Source organism: Salmo salar, chromosome ssa02, assembly GCF_905237065.1.
Source record: "Salmo salar chromosome ssa02, Ssal_v3.1, whole genome shotgun sequence".
Classification (NCBI taxonomy): domain Eukaryota; kingdom Metazoa; phylum Chordata; class Actinopteri; order Salmoniformes; family Salmonidae; genus Salmo; species Salmo salar.
The window spans coordinates 41,824,971-41,846,163 of NC_059443.1; the positions used below are offsets into that span (position 1 = coordinate 41,824,971).

General features: G+C 47.4%; 1 protein-coding gene across 1 annotated transcript in view; it reads left to right on the plus strand.

Moving 5' to 3' along the window:
• Positions 1 to 17,086, plus strand: part of LOC106583301 (forkhead box protein O3) — a 41,215-nt gene extending 24,129 nt beyond the window's left edge. The window contains exon 2 of the mRNA XM_014167342.2: positions 12,424 to 17,086. Coding sequence (XP_014022817.1) covers positions 12,424 to 14,157 — 1,734 coding nt within the window. The 3' untranslated portion in view covers positions 14,158 to 17,086. The remainder of the gene's footprint in view (positions 1 to 12,423) is intronic.
• Positions 17,087 to 21,193: the final 4,107 nt, after the last annotated feature.

Sequence of the window (21,193 nt, forward strand, 5' to 3'; positions counted from 1 at the left end):
CTTCTCAATGTATCGGGGATTGTGCATGAACTTCTCAGCCTAAAGCTTTCTTCAATGTGGGGGTATATCCCAAATCTATTACCGTTTGGTTTTACGCATCCAATCAACAAGGCCGAAATAGTGCATTGGTTTTCTACTTAGAGACTCTCTTGAAGTAACACTGCATCACTTTCAGATACTCTCGGGCTACTACTGTCTGGCCTGTGTGGTTTTCTCTACAGCCCTTCATCTGATACATTCTATATGAGACATTTCTATGTTTACATTCTATATGAGGCATTTCTATGTAAGGGTTTTGGAGACCACATTCAGACTATTGCAGTTTTAATGTTGGTTGGTTATTTATACGTTTGCCTGCATGTACAGTATGTTCATTTTGACATGAACGCTGTGTGCATTCATTAAAGCATAAGTGTACAGCATAGCTCTGAGGGGTTGTGTGGGTAAGGGGGTAAGAGGGTTATCAGTCAGCACGCACCAACAGGAGAGCACAAGGGAGATGGATGAGACAGTGATGGAGAGACAGTGATGGAGAGACAGTGATGGAGAGACAGTGATGGAGAGACAGTGATGGAGAGACAGTGATGGAGAGACAGTGATGGAGAGACAGTGATGGAGAGACAGAGAGGGGAAGGAAACAGAGGGAGAGACAGAGAGAGGAAGGAAACAGGGAGAGACAGAGAGGAAGGAAACAGGGAGAGACAGAGAGAGGAAGGAAACAGGGAGAGAGAGAGGAAGGAAACAGAGGGAGAGACAGAGAGAGGAAGGAAACAGAGGGAGAGACAGAGAGAGGAAGGAAACAGAGGGAGAGACAGAGAGAGGAAGGAAACAGAGGGAGAGACAGAGAGAGGAAGGAAACAGAGGGAGAGACAGAGAGAGGAAGGAAACAGAGGGAGAGACAGAGAGAGGAAGGAAACAGAGGGAGAGACAGAGAGAGGAAGGAAACAGAGGGAGAGACAGAGAGAGGAAGGAAACAGGGAGAGACAGAGAGAGGAAGGAAACAGAGGGAGAGACAGAGAGAGGAAGGAAACAGAGGGAGAGACAGAGAGAGGAAGGAAACAGAGGGAGAGACAGAGAGAGGAAGGAAACAGAGGGAGAGACAGAGAGAGGAAGGAAACAGAGGGAGAGACAGAGAGAGGAAGGAAACAGAGGGAGAGACAGAGAGAGGAAGGAAACAGAGGGAGAGACAGAGAGAGGAAGGAAACAGAGGGAGAGACAGAGAGAGGAAGGAATCAGAGGGAGAGACAGAGAGAGGAAGGAATCAGAGGGAGAGACAGAGAATGAGAGATGGAGAGGGAGAAAGATTGAGGAAACGAGAAGATGGAATAGTGGGGATAGTCGTAATGAAGTTTTTAGTAACCTCTTAAAAGGTCACGGCATGTCTCTACATCCCTCTCCCCAACCCCCCCAATACCTCGCCCCCCATCGCTATCTATCCCGCCATCAGCCCCCCCATCTGTGTCCATTAGCCTTTCATGAACCCACTCATAGCCACTCATTAGGGAGGGAAGGGGTTTGAAGCGATTGCGTTCAGAGGAGAGGAGTCTGTGATCGGAGCATACTGATTAACATTTCAGCGTCTCCCGTCGAGGAGCTGAGAGCAACTTTTACCCTGCTTATGTTGTAGAGTAGTGCGTTTCTCTCTCTCTCTCTGTGGTTGGCTGCTCTCCCCTTCTCTCTCCCACGCGAGTAAGCGATTGAGAGAACGACCCCCCCCCACCCCCCTTGTTTTCCTCTCATACACACACAGACAAATGTACAGACACACACCACCAGACCCTAACTCAAACTGACTTAATTGGGCTCTTTTTGTTTCGGGAAATGGAGGGAGAAGGCAGAGGAGGAGGGGTGAAATCCCCCCCCCATTCCATTTTTCCTCCTAACTCAGAGGGGTATCTCTCCTTCTCTCATTAGTCTAGACAGTGAGACAAGTTACCCCAGCAGACAGGGTGTTCTGTGCCCTTCACCACCGCCACCCCCCATTGAGAATCAAACTAGGCAATAAAGCTCCTCATTCATACAGTAGGTTGGCACTTCCAATCTTGAGGGTCAAGCAACCATAGAAATAGAATCCATTTGATTTCCATGGAAGCAGCATGGTTCATACATTTTCCACTACGTAAGGCACTCTTACTGTGTGCACTTTAGTGTAAAAGGCAAGGTGCCTTGACCTATAAATTCAGCGTTATCACTTTGCTATATCACTATCTGTACTCCGTTTAAGCAATCTCGGAGGCCTCTCTTGAGGGATGAGTAAGTCCTGAAAGAAGCCTGAATGAGCACTCTCTTACTCTTCAGTGTGGGCTTTTGTTTTGTGAAGGAATGCTGCCATAGTGTGTATGCTTGAGTATGTTGTGTAGTAGGTTCCCATTGAGCCGTTGTACTGTATGGTTGGATATACAGCATAGCTGTACGTGAAGTTGAAATTATTCATTGTTTGTTCATTCTCATAGACTTAATTTCCAGGAAGTGGATGGAATGGGCTCACTGGACATTTCCTTTCGTGGGATAGCCGGAGGCAAAGTCATTCATATTCATGAGTTACGTTGGGTGATTGGTTGAGCCTTCTTGGGTGTGTGATGTCACACAGATGTGCTGCAGAGTTGTCTGTTTAGCTTGCTCACCGGCATAAGCAGTAAGCACTGAATGACTTGGGGAAACCCAGCTTAATTAATTGTGAAATAAACTGAAGGCTCACCAATCTATTTTAGTTTCACTGTCCGGTCATTCATAAAACGAGTCCACTAATTGTTATTTTTACCTTTACACAAACTGTTGCTTGATATGAGCAAGTTGACCCAAATCTATCAAAGAATAAGAAAACCATGATTAGCTGGTGAGCTAGCTAGCTAGCTAGCTAGATTTCAGTAATTTAGCGACCCTCCTAAGTGAAGTGGTCAGTGGATAAACTTACTATGAGTTGAACATATTTAGGTGAAAACGAACTAGTAGCCAGTTGTTGTTGCCTATGGTGGAAGCATATCTTACCAGCTGTCTCCTGAAGCCTATGTGACCTGTCTATGTACACTCCCGAGTCTGGACGCAGTCTAGCTAATGTTAGCTAGTTAGCTAGCATTGATAGCTGAGCTGTTTCATAAGAAAACGGCTGAGGTGACTAGCTAACAAGCCCTCCTCGGCGGCAATGTTTTTGGGGTGTGGGAATATTAGATATAACGGTCAGTGAAGTTGGTGGTTACTGCTGGTTTAAGATTCGAGGGGAGAGAAATTGGCCGTCATTGTTTTGTGTTTCGGTATGCGCTCGGAGTGATGTCACACAGAAGGCTCATCCAATCACCAGACGGCTATCACTGGATGGCCATATTGGCTCAAAGAGACGGTGGTAACAATGCATTTACATAAAGGAATGTCTCAAGATGGCTCCGTGGTTAACAGACACCTCCATAGTTAAGATCCCCCAACGTTGTCCATTCACACCAAAATTCAAGACCCTCTTTGATCCTCCTTTGTCCCTCGTTCCTTCTATAGCTGCCTTTTCTTGACCTAAGATTCCGCATATACACTTACCTTTTTCAATGTCATATGTAGGCGTACACCATAGGTGGGTGTAGCTCTCTGCATCTCTGAATAAGTAGACTTGAGTGTGAGTGTATAGCATGTGGTGTATATTGTTGAGGAGCAGTGGTTGGTGTGCTGCACAGGGCGTTTAATGAAGTTCCCCAGCACCTCTCCCCTATTAGACGGGTGCCCTCTACCTCTCCCTACTTCACCCCCCCCCCCACCCCACCTCTCTCCTTAGCTGCCTTTCCCTCGGGGGATAGTTGGCAGGGAGCAGGCCGGCTGCTATGGCAACAAGGAGCCTCCCTCTCCCACAGGTCTCCTTAGCAACTAGTAGCTTGGCATTGCGGTAATGAGCGTGCCCACTGTGCCAGGCTCTTTGTGTGTGTGTGTGTGTGTGTGTGTGTGTGTGTGTGTGTGTGTGTGTGTGTGTGTGTGTGTGTGTGTGTGTGTGTGTGTGTGTGTGTGTGTGTGTGTGTGTGTGTGTGTGTGTATTTTGTTTGCCAGTATATGTGAGAAGATGAACATGTGAGGGAGAAGCTGTGTGTTATTGCGTGACTGATACATGTGATATACGTGTAGACATGCCTGAGTTTCGGTCTTCACATCATCTGCACCTCACAAGTCATGATGGATACCCTACTGTGTGTGCGTGCCTGCCTGCTTAAGATGCATTCGTGCATGTCTGCATGCGTGTCTTTCTGAATCTTTGGACGCTTCCATCTGATTGCAATGATATCATTAAGTCTCTGCGCTATGAAATTGCAAGCAATTAAACGGGGACTATTCTATGAATTTTGCATGCCATAAGGTAACCGCTGCCGAATGAGTTTCCTGCTCTGCTGATATGAAATGAAACCCTGAGAAATGATGTTTATTAAAGTCTGATCAGAGGTGTGTACTGACCTTTAGAATGCGGGAAATGAGATTGTTATTATTATTATGAACGAGATTATGTTGTAGAGTGAGAGGAGGAGAAAATCGCATCGGCATTGATTCCATTGTTGCATCGTCTGTTTCTTTGTGGCAGAGGGTGGTTTCAATATAATCAAATCCACACTCCGCCCGTGGGCCGTTAAAAGACCTGACTCAAGCACACACAAATAGACAAGCACACACACACACACACACACACACACACACACACACACGCGCCGTATACACACACACTAAATCTGTAAAAGCCTCTCTCCAGAAACGTGCATGACTTTATGATAGCAGGATGGCAGGCCCAGTCGAAAATGTGAGTCTGCTGAATCCCCAGACTTTAGTCGAAGTGTCAGCTGTGAGCAGGCCCCACAGGTGGACCAACCACTACACCTGTTTTGTGAATTCTCACAAAGGAAAACGAAGCATAACTCCCATAGCCCCTGTGGAAAACCATACCCTCTTGCACGTGCCCGCATTGTGCCCTCCCTGGCACAGGTCTTACCCACGTTTGGCGTGGGCGTCAGACGTGATTACGAGCCCAGGCGGAGGCTTTCGTTGCGTGGGTGTCATAGATGTCGTGTCCCCCTCACGCCGACCAACTGGAAAGCCGCCAAGACCACCCTGGCATTCCGTGGTGGATTTTCCGTTCCCCTATCTCAGATGGTCTGCTAATCTGTTAGCAGCTATTTTTAGCCGCCAAAGCTCGTGCAGCCCTTGATCCACAGTTCCACACCGACCGCTAACCATCCCCCTTGGTGCTTATAGAAGTATACAGGCAGTGTTTTGCCAGGGACTGGCTGCAATTAGAACACAGCCAAGCAGGAATCCCCCACCAATTCCATTACACCCTCTCCCCACAGACTTCCTGACTGTGAGCACCATGGCACATGGCAGCTCAAACTCTCAATAGACTTTCCCTTTTTTCCCTTTGGAATGGCACTAAGTGGTGTGTGGGATGATATAGCAATTCTGAAATTGATTTGCGTTGTCGTAAGAGGGGGAACTTGCCTTAGTAAGGCTCTAATGGCAAAGGTTCTCCAGACTATGTCTTAGGTACAGAATAGTAGCCAATGGTCTGTACTGTAGCTCAGCCTGGTTCCTAGCCTAGGTTTCTGACAGGGCTTGCTGTGACTACACAACTAGACCTACTTGATAGTTCCGTGACTATAGACATACATTGGACCATGGCAATGATGATGGCATTATACATGCTAACTTTTTTTTGTCATTCAGCAGATGATCTTCTCCAGAGCGACTTATAGGAGCAATTAGGGTTAAGTGCACATCACCAGATTTTTCACCTAGTCCTTTCGGTTACTGGCCCAACTCTCGTAACCATAAGGCTACCAGCCGCCCCTGTGGCCTGTGACGGCTAAGTTAGTTTCTCAGCTCTTAATAAGAGGTCTTCTTTTTTGAATCTTTTCAATTTGGGCGCAGTCCAGAAATCAGCCTCGTCCATCTGCCCATCTGTCTCTCCTTAAAGTAGGCTCTCCTCCTCTAAAGGGATTTGAATTATCGTCTGACTTTGGGCTTCCTTCGCAGGCAACGAGATCTGTGTTCCTGTCTGTACCTGTGCCACTTGGGATAGCGTGGCGTACCCGCTTTGTTCCGTATAGAGCCATATTTTATCTACCATTAGGCCCTTCAGTCCCCTTGAAGCCCTCCCATCCCTCCACTCCACTCCACCCCAGCCCTGCAGACAGAGAATGCTGAATGCACCAACCCCCCGATTCCCATTAATCTATGCGTCTCTAAATTCTTTATTTCCCTTCAAAGGGGGACAAGCCGAGCTGTGACATCAATCACGGGAAGCGAATATTTAGCCAGTGCTAATTTCCATCAATAGCCTGGAGACGGGCTTAGCTGACAAAACTCATTCCTTTGCCTGAACAAAACTGCTTGTGTTTGAGCCCCCCCCCTGCAGAGGCACAAACAGGCATCACAATAAACACAGCCAGAGCCTCTCCTGGTCCCCCTTGATTTGTGCTTATCTAATGAATGGTGTGCTATGAAGAGATACCCATAGACAGCGGAGGAGCATAATGGCTGCTTTCTGTATGAAATGGGATTGATAAACACCGAATGAGTACATGGCGAATGGCGGTAAACAGCTTCCAGACAGATGCTCGTCTTTGCAGAACGAACATGCCAGTCATCCAACCCTTTAAGTTATTTGAACCGGGTGAATGGTTTCTTTTGGCGTTCCCATGCGAGCCCTCTTGTCTTTGGGCTCGTCACTCGGTTCTATTTGAATGAGTACACCCTCTCTCCACAAGACGGGCCCTGTACAGTTTGACCTGCTTCTTCTATCCCCTCTTGTGAGTATGTGGGGGGTAGAGGGGCCCCATTTTTGAGGGCAGCCCATTGTGTGGCTTGAAGGGTTCTCACACACTGGGCTCCATGCTATACCTCCACATTCCCACCCCCTTACCCCCCTCTATCCCAGCTGCCCGCCTTGCCAGTCAAGCCAACCCAGACGGTCTATTGCCCCACCACCCCGCTCACCACAGTCTTAATGGCAGATTTCTACCCTGGGAGTGGCGGCAGTGGGGACACACATTGGCATTGCGCCAGGCTGGGCAACTGGGCACTGTCACCCTACTCACACAATGCCGGGGGTACCCTCGAGCAAGGGCATTGGAAAGGGAGCCATATCGCCTTCACAAAGCTAGTCCAATAGAATATCTTCCTACAGACAGTCAGACCTTGATGTGTCTAAAGCCAAGCCTTAGCATTGAAGGCTATTAAGTTGAATCGATTCTCCAAGCTGAACTGCCTACTCCAGATCCAAAAATCAAACTCAGTGGGTGTGTGGAGGGAGGACTGAGCAGGAATCAATGTGAATGGCCAGAACGCTGAGGGGAAAATTAAAGGGTTTGAAAGATAATTATTTACCATGACCAGGGCCCGTTTTGTTTTTGTTCATTCTCGGAACATGAACAAAGCTCGGTCGATCCAAAACAGGAAGTCTTGTAGTCCCTATTCGATTGACTTTGAACAAGTACCAGGTCTTGGAAAAGGGAAAATCCCTTTCTGCTGCTCTGAGGCCACCTGTGTCGGAAAGAGCGTGAACGTGTCAGATTTGAGCAGGTTAATGGGTCTTAAACTTAATCTGCGGGCAAAGAGGGCTGTGGTAGAGTGGCTTGGTACAGAGCGAGTAAAGAAGACGTAAGTCCGGTATCAGGATCGTGGGCTCTAATGAGAGTTGAGCTCAAGCCGATTGTCTCTCTGGGGCCACCGGGGTGCCACACCATAGAAATAGAATTACTAGAAAGGGAAATTCCCATTCAAGTCAATGTTACTTATGTGATGGGCGAACCGGCTGCCATATTGAATGTACCCATGAGTGTTCTGTGAACTTGATGTGGTCTGAGAGGCTTTACCATTCTAGTAATTATATTTATATGTGCTACACAGTCTTCCACTGGCTACAATTGTTCTATTATCGGACAGATGCCCTTTTCACAAATAGCAGTGCAAGGCTACTACAAACTGGTTGTTGTTGTTTAAAAACCCACTCTGTGATATCTACATATCCATAGAAGTTTGATTTGACAACTTTTGATATACAGCACGTCTGTTTACTTAAGTCGGATGGGATCAGGCAATACATTTGTGTGTTAGCTTACTATTTCACTTTATTATTTCTGCCTTCCACAATATGTATTGAATCAATGGGCCTGATTTCAATAGGAGATAGCTGCCGGACCAAGGGTTGGAATGTGTGTTCCGTGTCATTGTATGTTTTTGTGTGCTTCCCTTCATTTGTCTGGTCCTGAAAGCCAGGGGGCTGAAGAAACATTTTATGAATATTTAATAGACAATAATGTTTTCAATTCTATTCTGTTGTAAGCCTGTGGGGAGAAATATGGAAAAAGCCACCCTCAAGGACAAACTCAGAGTGAGGCATTACGCTTAGCTCTGTCAGATAGGAAATTGAAAGGGTGGTTGTATTACATGGCCTTGTAGATCATGGCCTTTCCTCTCATTGTCTTACATGGACAGGTTGCTTAACAAAGGAATCTCCTTAGTCTGCCCCCTCATCTTCCTCCTCCCATTGGGTCATACCGTATCCGGACTGCCCGAGGTGTACACGATGACCTGGCAGTGGACTGTGTGAGACGTCCAGCTGGGAGTGCCCCCGAATCAACTCCAGGATTAGCTCGGGATTGTCTGGGATTAGTCGGGATGGAGCGGGATTAGCACCGGCTGCCTGCGACTGCCTGTTTTGGGGGCGTGAGTGAGTGGGGCATGGGCTGGCCATATTTCCCCTGACTCAGGCCGAGATTGGGCGAGAGGCCAGGGCTAGGCTACACCAACACAGGGAGGGACACCTGTAACCTGGCAGGGCTATTCTCAGTCCCTAAACCCACACCCAAACAGGATGACTACTACTGAGAAACTCTGGGTTTGAAAATAAAACAGAAAGGCCAGCAGACAGGAAGCAAACAGCTAGCTGACTACGCCATCATGGCCAACTTACTCACGCAATGGCTGTGTCCCAAATGGCACCACATTTCCTATATACTGCTCCACTTTTGAACAGAGCCCTATGGCCCCTGGTCAAAAGTAGTGCATTATATAGAGCACAGGGAGCCAGTTGGGACACAGCCAATCCCTTAAATCTCTCTTAAGCAGGTGGATTCAGGATTCATCAGATAAAGAGGGCTTGGGGATGATGTTGAAATCCCTTTCCCAAGTCTATAGCGGGGGACTTTTTTGGAACATACATGCTACATTTGGAACAGATCAGAGATCATATGCAGTAGCAGCTTCAACCGGTCTGGTCCCATTAAAGGAGGTTCCTTTTCATTCGGCCTTCAATCAATCTGTCATCTAACCTGATGCACAACATTTGTCATGATCTGATAAGATAATGTTCTGGTATGGGAGAGACAGGTATACCTTTTTTACACTAGCAAGCCGGACCGAACTTTGCTGAGCCTGTAATAAGGGTCGTCTAAAGGAGACCAAAATGCGGCGTGTGAAGTGCTCATATTTACTTTTAATGAAAACACTTTGCAAAATAACAAAACGACCAACAACAGTCCCGTCAGGTACAAACAACGAAACGGAAAACAACCACCCACAAAACCCCATGGAAAAACAGGCTGCCTAAGTATGGCTTCCAATCAGAGACAACGAAAAACACCTGCCTCTGATTGGAAACCATACCCGGCCACAACATAGAAAATACAACATAGGACGACAATCTAGACAACCCACATAGAAAACAGAAAACCCAAAATACATAGACAAAAACACCCCCCTGTCACGCCCTGACCAATCTACTATGGAAAAATGACCTCATACTAAGGTCAGAACGTGACAGAGCCAAGCTGTTTGAACTGGCTGGGTATCCACCATAGTTGCTTGAACTGTGCTGAAAAGAACAATGTGAAAAGAAAATATGTGAGCCAACACAGTACAATTCCGGTTGGCACGATAGTGTGAAAAGGGTAGTAGTCGGCGCAAGCACGTAGTTGCCCGCCCCTAAACGCCGACCAGGCATCCCCAACGGACTGGCATGGCCCAGATGAAAGAAAGACTGTTTAGAGTTAGAGAGAGAGAGCTGCAGCATCAAACAACCAACGTCTCTCCCCATCCCCCCACTACCCTTACTCTGCCTCCCTGCTCTACCCACCACAATATCATATACTCCCTCCCCTGCACGTTTACCAACAGTTGCCATGGTTACCCAATGCTCGAGGTGTCACAGCGAGACAACCGAAGGGAGGCATTCACAGATCACCTGAATTCAGTCAGTCGCCGCTTTTCAGTTGGTGCTCCACAATTTGATTTGTGTGTACTGACTGCCATTCGCCCGTGAATACAAATGATGCACGACACAATGATGCCGTTGAAAGTACGAACGCTTAAATTCCACCACGTGTACCTCAATCTGAAACAATCAAATATAGTACCATAGTACCAATGTAAGGCTTAGCTACACTAGGTGCTTTGGTTTCATTTTGCCATTCAAGTTTCAGAATAACGCCTACAACAAAAGCAGAACAGAACAACTATTGTCAATCAATATTTCTCAGTGTTCACTTGGCCTTCACTTGGCCTTGAAGAAAAAGTCTAATACACCTACAAATTGTTTTTGGAATGAGAAAGTGCATGAACAGAGTCATCTATTGAGAGTTTATCACTGAATTTGAGTGTTCAAAAAAAATGTGGGAAAGAAATTGACAAAAAATGTGAAATCTTTCAGCGGTAAATAATGATTACAGTATACTATAAACACAAGAGACATGCAGAGAGGGAGGAAAGAGGATGAAAAGAAAGGAGAGAAGCAACAAGTTGCAGACCGCTTAGAGTAGAGAAGGCTATAAAGAGAGAGAACGGTGATAAAAGAGAGACAGATAAAAGAGAGAGAGAGAGGGGAGAAGGTGGAGAGAAAGAGACAGGGTTATAGAGAGACAGAATGAGAACAATGCGATAGAGAGAGACTGTGTAGGTAGGAGGTTGGTGGGCTCCATCCGTTATCCCTGGTAGCTCCTAGCTCAATCTTCCGATCCATCTCCACATGGCTGGTGCTGGGCCAGAGTGGCAGCCACATCAAACACTATCCCCAGCCAGGCACATTGAACCAGGGATTAACCTCACATCTACCAGGCAGAGGAGAAGAAGTGGAGAGGAAAGAGACAGAGGGAAGGAGAAGGAGGGAGGAATGCCCTCCACTTCCCAGTGATAAAGTCGACGTAGTATCTTCAGTTCAGACAATCTTGGGCACTCTCACCTGATAGATTGTACAAAGAGTCTGGCTCACTCCAGTTTAGACTACAGAGCGAATAATAGATGTTCATCAGTCCTACTGTTTGGTAAAGGCACAAGTAGCTAGTTTGTAGACCCATGATGGTGAATAGGCAGGAGAGTTACAGAGAGACTGGGTCACTTTGTAGACTACTGAGGGGTATACCACAAAGCATGATCAATGTCTTAGCCAGCTAACCTAAATATTCTGAAAAAACGTAAAACATTTTGTTGAAAGATAAGCTTGAAATGGACATGGTCTAGTTGACTCAACAACCAGAAACACATATTTTAGTTTCAATGTCTTAATGATGCAGAAAATTGGTAGTTATTTCGGGTTGCTTATCAAAGTTAGCTGGCTAACTCATTTATCCTGCTTTCTAGTATACCCATGTGGACTACCTACCTGGCAATTGATTTATGGGCCCATTTTTTTCTAAAGTTATCTATCTGGATTTCGCCTATCGGATAGGATTAAATGTATAAACATAGAGCGGACTATTAATTGACACACCATTCTATTAATTATATTTCTACGCATTTAATCATATCCGATAGTTGAAATTCGGATAGATGACTTCAGAAAAACTGGGCCCTGGTGTCTACAGTTTAGTAGGCAGACAAGGTACTAGCAAGTCTGTTGTAGACCCAGGATGGTGAGTGTATAGTGGCTCTATAAGCATCAACACCAACTGTCTGGTACATATTGATCAGCGAAGCCCTTCTTGGAAGGGGAATCCACACACTCCCCAGTGGCATCAATGTGTGTGAGATAAACCTTTAAACAGTCATCAATACGGAGTAGCAGGCTTGGGATCAGATTGGCAGGTTGCACGTCGTCAAAGTCGCTGAAACTCTAGTTTCCTCTCCGACAGTTGTTTCAAATGCAAAAGGTAATATGCATACTTGATTCAGCTGATGTCTACAGATGAGGAGTTCTGACGCACTGGGACAAAGGCGACCAGTACTCGTTGCCTGAACGTCACACGCTATCCTCACCCAGAGCTAAAGTGTGACATTTGGTGGCAGCGGTGGGATCCAGTGTGTTAAAGAGTGAAAATGCTTACCGTACATAATATGATGAACAATGTAATGTGCACTCTAAATCAATCTCTCTCTCTCTCTCTCTCTCTCTCTCGCCCCCTTCTCTCGCCCCCCCTCTCTCTCGCCCCCTCTCTCTCTCTCTCTATATATATATATATCTATCTATGTCTGCAGAACTCCATCCGACACAACCTGTCCCTCCACACACGCTTCATCCGGGTGCAGAACGAAGGCACGGGTAAGTCCTCTTGGTGGATGCTCAACCCTGAAGGGGGCAAGATGGGCAAGGCCCCTCGCCGGCGAACCGTCTCCATGGACAACAGCACCAAGTACCTGAAGAGCAAGGGCCGGGTCAGCCGCAAGAGGGTGGGCAGGCCGGGGATTGGTTCTGGGGCTCAAGTGGGGCTCCAGGCTTCCCCTGAGCAGGGTAGCCCACCGGGGAAGGTTCTCCCAGGCAACATAGGGGGAGCTGGGGGTGTGGAAGGAGAGTTTGACGCCTGGACGGAGCTCCACTCCCGGGCTAGTTCGTCCACTTCGACCCTGAGCGGGCGCCTCTCGCCCATCCTGGCCGAGGGCGAGCTGGAGGAGTCAGAGGAAGGCGGGCTATCCTGTTCGGCCTCGCCCCACCTCTACCCCTCCCCCTCCTCCAGCGCCCGCTCCCCGGCTATGGGGGCCGCGGGAGGCCACTGTCCACCTGTGGAGCAGCTGCCCCAGCTGGCTAATCTCACGGGGGCGATCAGCCTGGAGGAGAGGCTCCTGGAGGAAAGCTACCACCATCATCATCCTCACCCGGTGGCAGGCCACAAACTTCCCCCGGTCTATCATTACAACCCTGGGGTTAAAGGTCAGGGGTCATACTGCGGTGCGGTCTACAGCCAGGCTGGGATGGGCATGCTGCGCCACCACTCGCCCATGCAGACCATCCAGGAGAATAAGCCGGCTAGCTTCGGCGGCACCATGCGGGCCTACTCAGGGACCAACGCCCTGCAGAGCCTGCTGACAGGGGGCCACGGAGGGCCACAGCAGTACTGTGCCAAGGACATAATACTGGGCCAGGAGAGAGATGCCCACCCCATGATGGGGCCCTCCACGAATGGAGTGAGCTCCACCCATCACAGCCATCACTCCGGACACAACGGACATGCAGCACACAGTCACAATGGCAGCCACACAAACCACAACTCGGCTCACAGCCACAACGGCCACAACGGTACTCAGAGTCGTAACCTCAACCCTGTGACCAACCACAACAACCACAACTCTCCTCATCTTGGCCACAACCTCAGTCAGAACCACAGCATCCACACAACACACACACCGACTCAAGCCCCAGCCCCAGCCCTGGCCCCACGCATCAGCAGTGGCCACCTTCATCCCTACAGCCACAAAGCCCCCTATCTGTACAGCCCCCCGTCCCACGCCCACCTCCCCGCTTCCACCACCCTGCCACCCAACCCGGCCGGCATGCTGGGGATGCCTCAGGACTCCTGCCACCTGGCCACCGCCCCCCACCCCTTGCACCCCTGCCACAACACTTACCCCAGCCCCCAACACCAGGGAATGGGGAGTGGACTGTACCACCACCAACGGGGCATGGTGGGAGGCGGCACAGGAGGCAGCTACCATGGTAGCTCATACCACCAGCCTCACCCCCATGAGAGACTACCAGCTGATCTTGACCTGGATATCTTCCACGGGAGCTTGGACTGCGACGTGGAGTCCATCCTCCTCCACGATATCATGGACTCCGGAGAGGAAATGGACTTTAACTTTGACAGCTCCTTAGCCCAGGGGGTGGGGGTCGGGATGGGGATGGGCATGGGGGTGGGCGTGGGGGTGGGCATGGGCATGAGTGGACTGGCAGGCCCTCAGCAAGCCCACAACAACCAGAGCTGGGTGCCCGGCTGAGACGTTTCCCGGAGTGCTTCCGGGCAGGCCTCAGAAAAGACTCCACTACCCAGAGTGCTGCAGGCCAGCCCTCACTGCCCCTCAGATAGACAGACTCCACCCCCTCCCCACTAACATGTTGGGGAGCACTGTGCTTAACTGTGTCATTCCTGGACTGAAAACAGAGGAGATGGGATAAACACTGTCACTCACTTCCCATACCTTTCTATGTTGTGTTATAAAATGGCCCCGTCCTATTCCTCCCTGCCCGGACTCCCTCTGGAGATTGTAGCTCACGTCACATTGGTTTTTCTCACATCAGCTGTATACTGTGATGACAATCTCAACTGTGTTGTTGCCCAACATTGTCCCTTTCTCATCTACTATCATGAGACCTGAACTCACCAAGCACTTTAAAACAAGTGGGTCAGACTCCACAACTCACTCACAAACAGACCTGGGTTCAAGTACTATTCAAAATCCTTTCCATCACTTTATCTGGGCTTGATTGAGTTTGCCTGGTGCAATGGAACCAATAGAATTGTCGCAAAAGTGCAAACCCCGTCTATCTTGCGATCCAGGCAGACTACAGCAAACGCTAAATGGATTTTAAATATCTCAAATGGAATTTGGACCCAGGTCTGCTCACGTAGCAGGCAAATTCATGCAGAGTTTGGCTGTTTGCAAGGCGGGTACGGTATTTGACATACCATTTTGCTGAACAAACAAAGAAAGTGCAAGAATCAGGATCTGTAGATACATTCGTGGCATAGATTTATAATGGGGGTTGCTATGCTGCTACGTTTACTGCCAGTGGGAAGCAGGGAAAATGTCATCAAAGATTTCTGATTGATTGCTTATTTGGTCTCTTTGTCGTTGGCTCGTATTAGGTCAAATCAAATTATACATTTTGGGAAAGACTCTTACAACGACCTGTGCCTCCTCACTGGCCTAATTGAAAACTATAATCTGGTGCTTTACTTGACTGTGCAAGTCAAAATGTATGTTATATTAGTCAGTTGCATTATGTCAATTGAATTAATCTTTGGAATATTCAGAAGGCAAAATTCGAAATGGCGTATCACCTTGTCTCAACCAGGGGTTTCTTTTTTCTTTGTGGCGCCAGCTTTTTTTCTTTAACTGTTCTCTCTCTCGTCTCTCTCTCTCTCTCTCTCTCTCTCTGTCTCTCTCTGTCTCTCTCTCTCTCTGTCTCTCTCTCTCTGTCTCTGTGCCAACGGAGACAGAGTGATCATCCCTCAGACCGACCCATTAAACTGGGGCTTGATTGAAATTCAGCATCTTGCTTTTAATCTCCAAAGTGATGCTGCAGCCATGCATCATTATCGGGAATCTAAACGCAACAGCCTCCCATCCCTCTCTTTCTCTCTCTCTCTCATCTCTTTCTCTCTCACCCCCGCAGTTGTCGCTAACGTAATGTGCTGACTGATAGCCGTGATTAACGCCTAGTCATCCTGGCCTGAGGGAGACAACGCCGTCCGTTTTGTCGGTTTGTCTGTTCGGAAAGGGCACTGATGGGAAAAAGAACCCCACACAAAATAAGTAAACACTGGTTGATAGGTCAAAAACGAGATAATCACATAATCATGAACCTTTCCCCGTCCTTTTTGGGGCGTGTGTGTCTTAAACGGGTAGTGTGTTTGTGTCGTAAGTCATCATCTTCGTCATCATCATCTGTATTTTGTGTTCCCTTGCACATGTTATGAGGTCGTCTGACTGTTTTGGGCATGGTGGGAGTTTGAGTTTTGACTGGTTCTCTGGTATAAGGTACTGTACATATAGGCGGAGAGGGGTAGAAAAGACTACGAACACAATCAGCCAATCGGATTGGCATTAATTTCTGTCAGACAGGGTTGTTGTTCCTTCCTACCTTCCTTCCCCCCATCTCCACGTTCAGCGTGTTTCCCTTTTTGTCGTCGTTCTCTCTTGTTGTCGTTGTAATGTTGACGTTCTGAAGGGACATACAGGGACAGGGTGGATACGGCATGGTAATGTGTGAAGGCAGATATCGGGATTGTGAACCCCGCCCCCTCCACACCCTATACTCTAGGCTACACCCGTCCCCATGAATTGGACGACAGTGTCTGTGTATATGTGGGGAGTCTATTTACTGTAGCTCTAGCCACCACACTCTAGTTCCACACAAAGCCTCGGGACAGGAGAGAGCCATGGGTCATGTTCATTAGGGCACACGCAGCACACCATTCGAACTGTCTTAACGGAAACCGAAAATGAGTGTTTCTTATTGGACAAAGTCCAGGTTGTCCCGCTCCGATTCAGTCAGTTTTTGTTCGTTTGATGCCTAAAGAACATGAACCAGCTCTCCTGTCTCCCTCAGTAGACACGCTCTGCTGTGGACTGTACTGAGTACTTCTAACAGGAATGTCCTAAAATGTACACCGCACCTGAGATTTCCTAATATGTACACCGTACACGGGGCATATCATTACAGCCAGAGGTCAAGTATGGCACGGACTATCAGGCCCTATCCTCGAGATCAACATCCTTATTCTTAGGATGTCGTCTCTTGTTCAATCTCAGTCTGTGAAGTATGTGTGGAAGGTATTGGCGAAATGTTATAGCCTGCGCTAAAAAGGTTTAGTGACGCCCCGATATTGGGAAAATAGAGCTATATATAATATAACATTTTATTATACACATATTTATTTATGAAAGAGGTGGGTCTTTGTCACCCCCGAGTGTGGTAGTTTGTGAGCCAACTCCAATTGCCCTCCCATTTTTTTGGTCTTTGTTTCCGCGTCACACTTTCTTTATAGTTGTAAGGATTTTATTTTGTACAAAAATCTATATATTGAGGATATTGTATAATAGTTTTTAAACTCAAAAAGAAATGATTAATTTTGTTGTCTTTCTTTTTTTTAAGAGAATGTATCTTATCTGGTGACTGTTAAATAAATGACATGAAAAGAAAGCATCTGTTTCCCGCTCTTTCTACGCTTGTGTGGTTCCGCGCGAGGATTTGTCACGATTGTGTGATGACATTTCCATTGTAATCCCCTGATTCGTGAGTTGTCTTGTGCTGATGTGTTCTTGATTCCTTGTTCTTTCATATACCTGTGTGAGCGACTGCGTGTGTTGTGTTGCATATGCATGTGTTCTTTCATTTAATATTACCCAAGGATAATCTGTCCAACAAGGTTCTCTTTTTGTACATACGGCACACACAGACTCACTTTGCTTCAAAAGTGTGTGTTAGTGAACGAGTAGGTTTTATTTATTTTTTAAAGAGTGTATGCATATGTTGATGGGTGTCAGTTTGTATGTGCGTAAGGGAAATGGTGAGTGTGTCTGTGTGTGTGTGTGTGTGTATGCGTGTACTTGTATGTTATTGTGTCTCCTTCATGTGCGAAAGCAAAAACGAGTGTGTCTGTGTGTGAGAGAGAGATGGGTGGGTGGGGGGGTGATGAGGGGGTGAGTGTCTAATAAGGCTTGTCATCGCCGCTGTAGGTTGGTAACAGCTGTCCCAGTCCCGTCGGAGGCGTTTTCACAGGAGGAGAGTGCTGCGCTGCAGCGCAATACTGCCAGGCCGCAGGGGTGTCTCCTCCTACACACACACACACACACACACACACGGATACACACACAGAGGCACATACAGACACACACAGGAGCGCACAAACACTCATCTCACTGAAATGTTCGCTTTTAATTGACTCCACTCGGCAGAGGCTCTCGGGAGGGAGGGAGGGAGAGCGAGAAAAAGAGGGAGGTGGTGGACCATACGGAGGGAAAAGCCAGAGAGGAGAGAACCAGAGAGAGAAACACAATTTGAAAAATACCCAATTCTCAATACATAACAGTTATCACTGTACTGAATAATTCAAAGCAGCCATTATACATATACTCTACATGATGTCTGCGTGGTTCCGTTTCTCTGGATCGTACGCTTGCACGTGTGATTAAGCAGAAAAGGGAACGGAAGAAGGCATTGCTCTATACGTCTGGCGGTTATCCCCATCCCTCCATTCTGCCATCCCCACCTCTAGAGAGAGAGAGAGGGAGAGAAAGAGCTAGAGAGAGAGATGGTGAGAGAGGCCGAAAAAAAGACAGAGGAGAGAAGAAAAAGCAGACGGCTCAGTCCAGGTGCTGCGCCTCAGGGATGGACCACTCTTCTTTTGCCTCATTATCGGAGAGAGAGAGGCTATACATTACGGTGCCATTATTCTCCCACTCAAACAGCTCAACGCAGGTCTGCGTCACTGAGCAGTATAGCATAGAAAAAACTCACAGGGCTGAACCTCAGGGCTATATGGGCACTGCCAACCAATACCTATAGGTTAATATAACACTATAATATAATACTGAAGACGGATCCATTTGATTTAATGCTGATCACATGCATTTCTACTTAAGAATCGAGCTTTATTTCATTCTCAATGATGATGCTAATATAACTGTCATCTGCGCACATTATGCTGCTGTTCAGATGGAATCACGGTCCTGGTCTGTCATAAATTGCCCTACCGATTTAGGTCCGTGCTGACCCGCTGTCCTTAGTTCACCCGGTTTAAAAGGATAATATAGATGAAATCAGCTATTCCCTGTAGCCTACTAATACTACTGCGGATCCCAAGTCAGACATTCAGAGGAGGTGGGGGCTACAGAGGTGATGACACAATTAATGTCAAATGAATACCCCTGAGCCCCCTTCTCAAATCTGTACCCCCCCCCCCGGTCTATCACACATGGCCTAATCCCACATGGGGGGGCTAAGCGTTAAGCGTTGTAGCCTGATTCACTGGCGTAGCGTTAGCGTACGGGGAACAGGGCCGACTGGCGTCTATAATTACGGGCTGATACTGAGAGAGTAATTAGGGAGTGTGGCTAATGGCGGCAGCTCTGGAACGTTAGGGTTGATCGCTAGGAGATAGCGACGCCTCCCATGGGCAAGAGCAGACACACAGGTTCTGAATCAGAGATGGTTCTGGTGCTTAAATACTGGGTTATGTGGTTGCTGTAGGGGAGGATTGGATTGGGGCTTGGGGACTGCGGAGCTCAGAGAGAGGGGTCAACTGTAGGCTGTGGTTGGTCGTTCATGTAACATTGGTGTGCTGCCATCCTGTTAGAAGGTAACGGATCATTTTATTACGACGGTTAAGATGGATTTTCGTTGTGTTTCATGGTGTTATTCGCCCCCTAGTGGAGCTTCCTGGTACTTAGAAAGACTACGCAAACAGGAAGGAGAGAATTCGTTCTGCGCGCATAGAAGCCGCTAAAAACAACGCTACGGTGCAGGTCTTTCAGTGTAGCTATTTCTTGTCACGCTTCATCCTCGGAAAATATTTGTTTGCAAGTTCGATTCAAGCATTTAGCTAGTGATGATAATCTTGTTATTGATAGAGTTGCTTACATATATATGTTGGTTGTATTTTCTCACACAAATTGCAATGCCTTTCATGTATGCCGTCAGCTGTATTACTTTGCTCGTGCGTCATGTAAACGAATTGTAAAACATACAATACTGAAGTTTTGTTACTGTTTCTACTGTAATATGCTTTGTTATTCTACAGAGATGGTTGTACATTATTAGAGTAATGAAAGTAGTTAGCCAATGACCATATGAGTAACAATTAGCTATATGGTTGGCTTCGTGCCAGATGCATGGTACCTTGGCACGTGCTTTGTATTTTCATTCAACTTCAAAGGTATAATGTACAGCTACAATATGTCGATTTGAATTGAATACTAAAGTATATTCTTTTCTGTATTTTGCAGTTTCACAACATAAACGTTTTCAATATATTCATTCAAGAAAAGTCATGCCTTGGGAGTTTTATTGAAGACTTAGTTGTTAGCGATCTGTCTAGTTTTGCATGGGAACCGATTCAAGGGAAGAATAATTGGTGAGAGAGAGAGACTAACAGAGAGAATTGAATGAACTGAATTGAGAAAATGAGAGGAATAGAGAGAGACTGTGTGTGTGTGTGTGTGTGTGTGTTAGACAGAGAGGCTCAGAATCGAGAGCAGCCATAGTGTAGTTAATAGGCCTGCAGTGGAGAGCCCTCTCTGTGTGTGTGTGTGTGTGTGTTGCGTTATCCAGTGTTCAGTCTACCCTGACCCTCAGTAAGCATCACCTGGAACCAATGGACCTCAGAGAGATAGACACGAAAGAGAGAGTGAGAGACAAAGCGAAAAAAGCAGCGCCTCTCACTCCGAGTAACTGGAGCAGCACTTCAATCTGGCTGCTAACAAGCGTTCTCTCTCTCTCTCTCTTTCTCTCTCTCTTTCTCTCTCTCTTACTCCTCTTACTCTCTCTTTCTCCTCTCTCGCTCTCTCAGCATCTCTCTCTTACTCTCTTTCTCCTCTCTCTCTTTCTCCTCTCTCTTACTCTCTCACTCTCTCTTTCTCCTCTCTCTTACTCTCTCTCTCTCTTTCTCCTTCTCTCTCTCTCTCAGCATCTCTCTCTCTCTCAGCCTCTCCCGCTACCTTAATCACCAGAGTTTGTGTACACAGCAGCGTCCAGATTCCCAGAGAAGACGCCTTGCAAGAAAGTGACTGATTAAAACCCAGGAGAGAGGAAGAGAGAGAGAGTAGATCCCTCCCTCTGAAGAGAGAAGCTGCAGCTTATCAAGGACCAGCTGGGGACAAGCCGTCAAAAACCGTCGACAAACGATACCAAGTCTGCTTCCACATGCAATGTGGAGTCATGGACCACTGTAATAGTAAGCAAGTGATTGTTCAAAATAACAAAATAGAAGTGTGCCATTGTTGAACTCAAATGAAAGATAGCGGTGTGTGTGGAAATAGACTTGGGATGTGTCCCAAATGGCACCCTATGTAGTGCGCTACTTTTGACCAGGGCTTAGACGACAACTGTGGAAGACAACTGTGCTTCGTGCGGCCTTGGTTCTCTGTATGAATGAGTGTTGATATGAAGCAGTGTTCATACTGAATCAGGGCAGAGCAGAGGGGTGGGAACCGATGCATCTAGAGCTGTCGTCATGACTTTGCCACTGGTGAGGTTTCTGTGGTGATAGTGCCCGACTGAGGGCCAGCCTGGCAGGGGCGGAAATAAAGG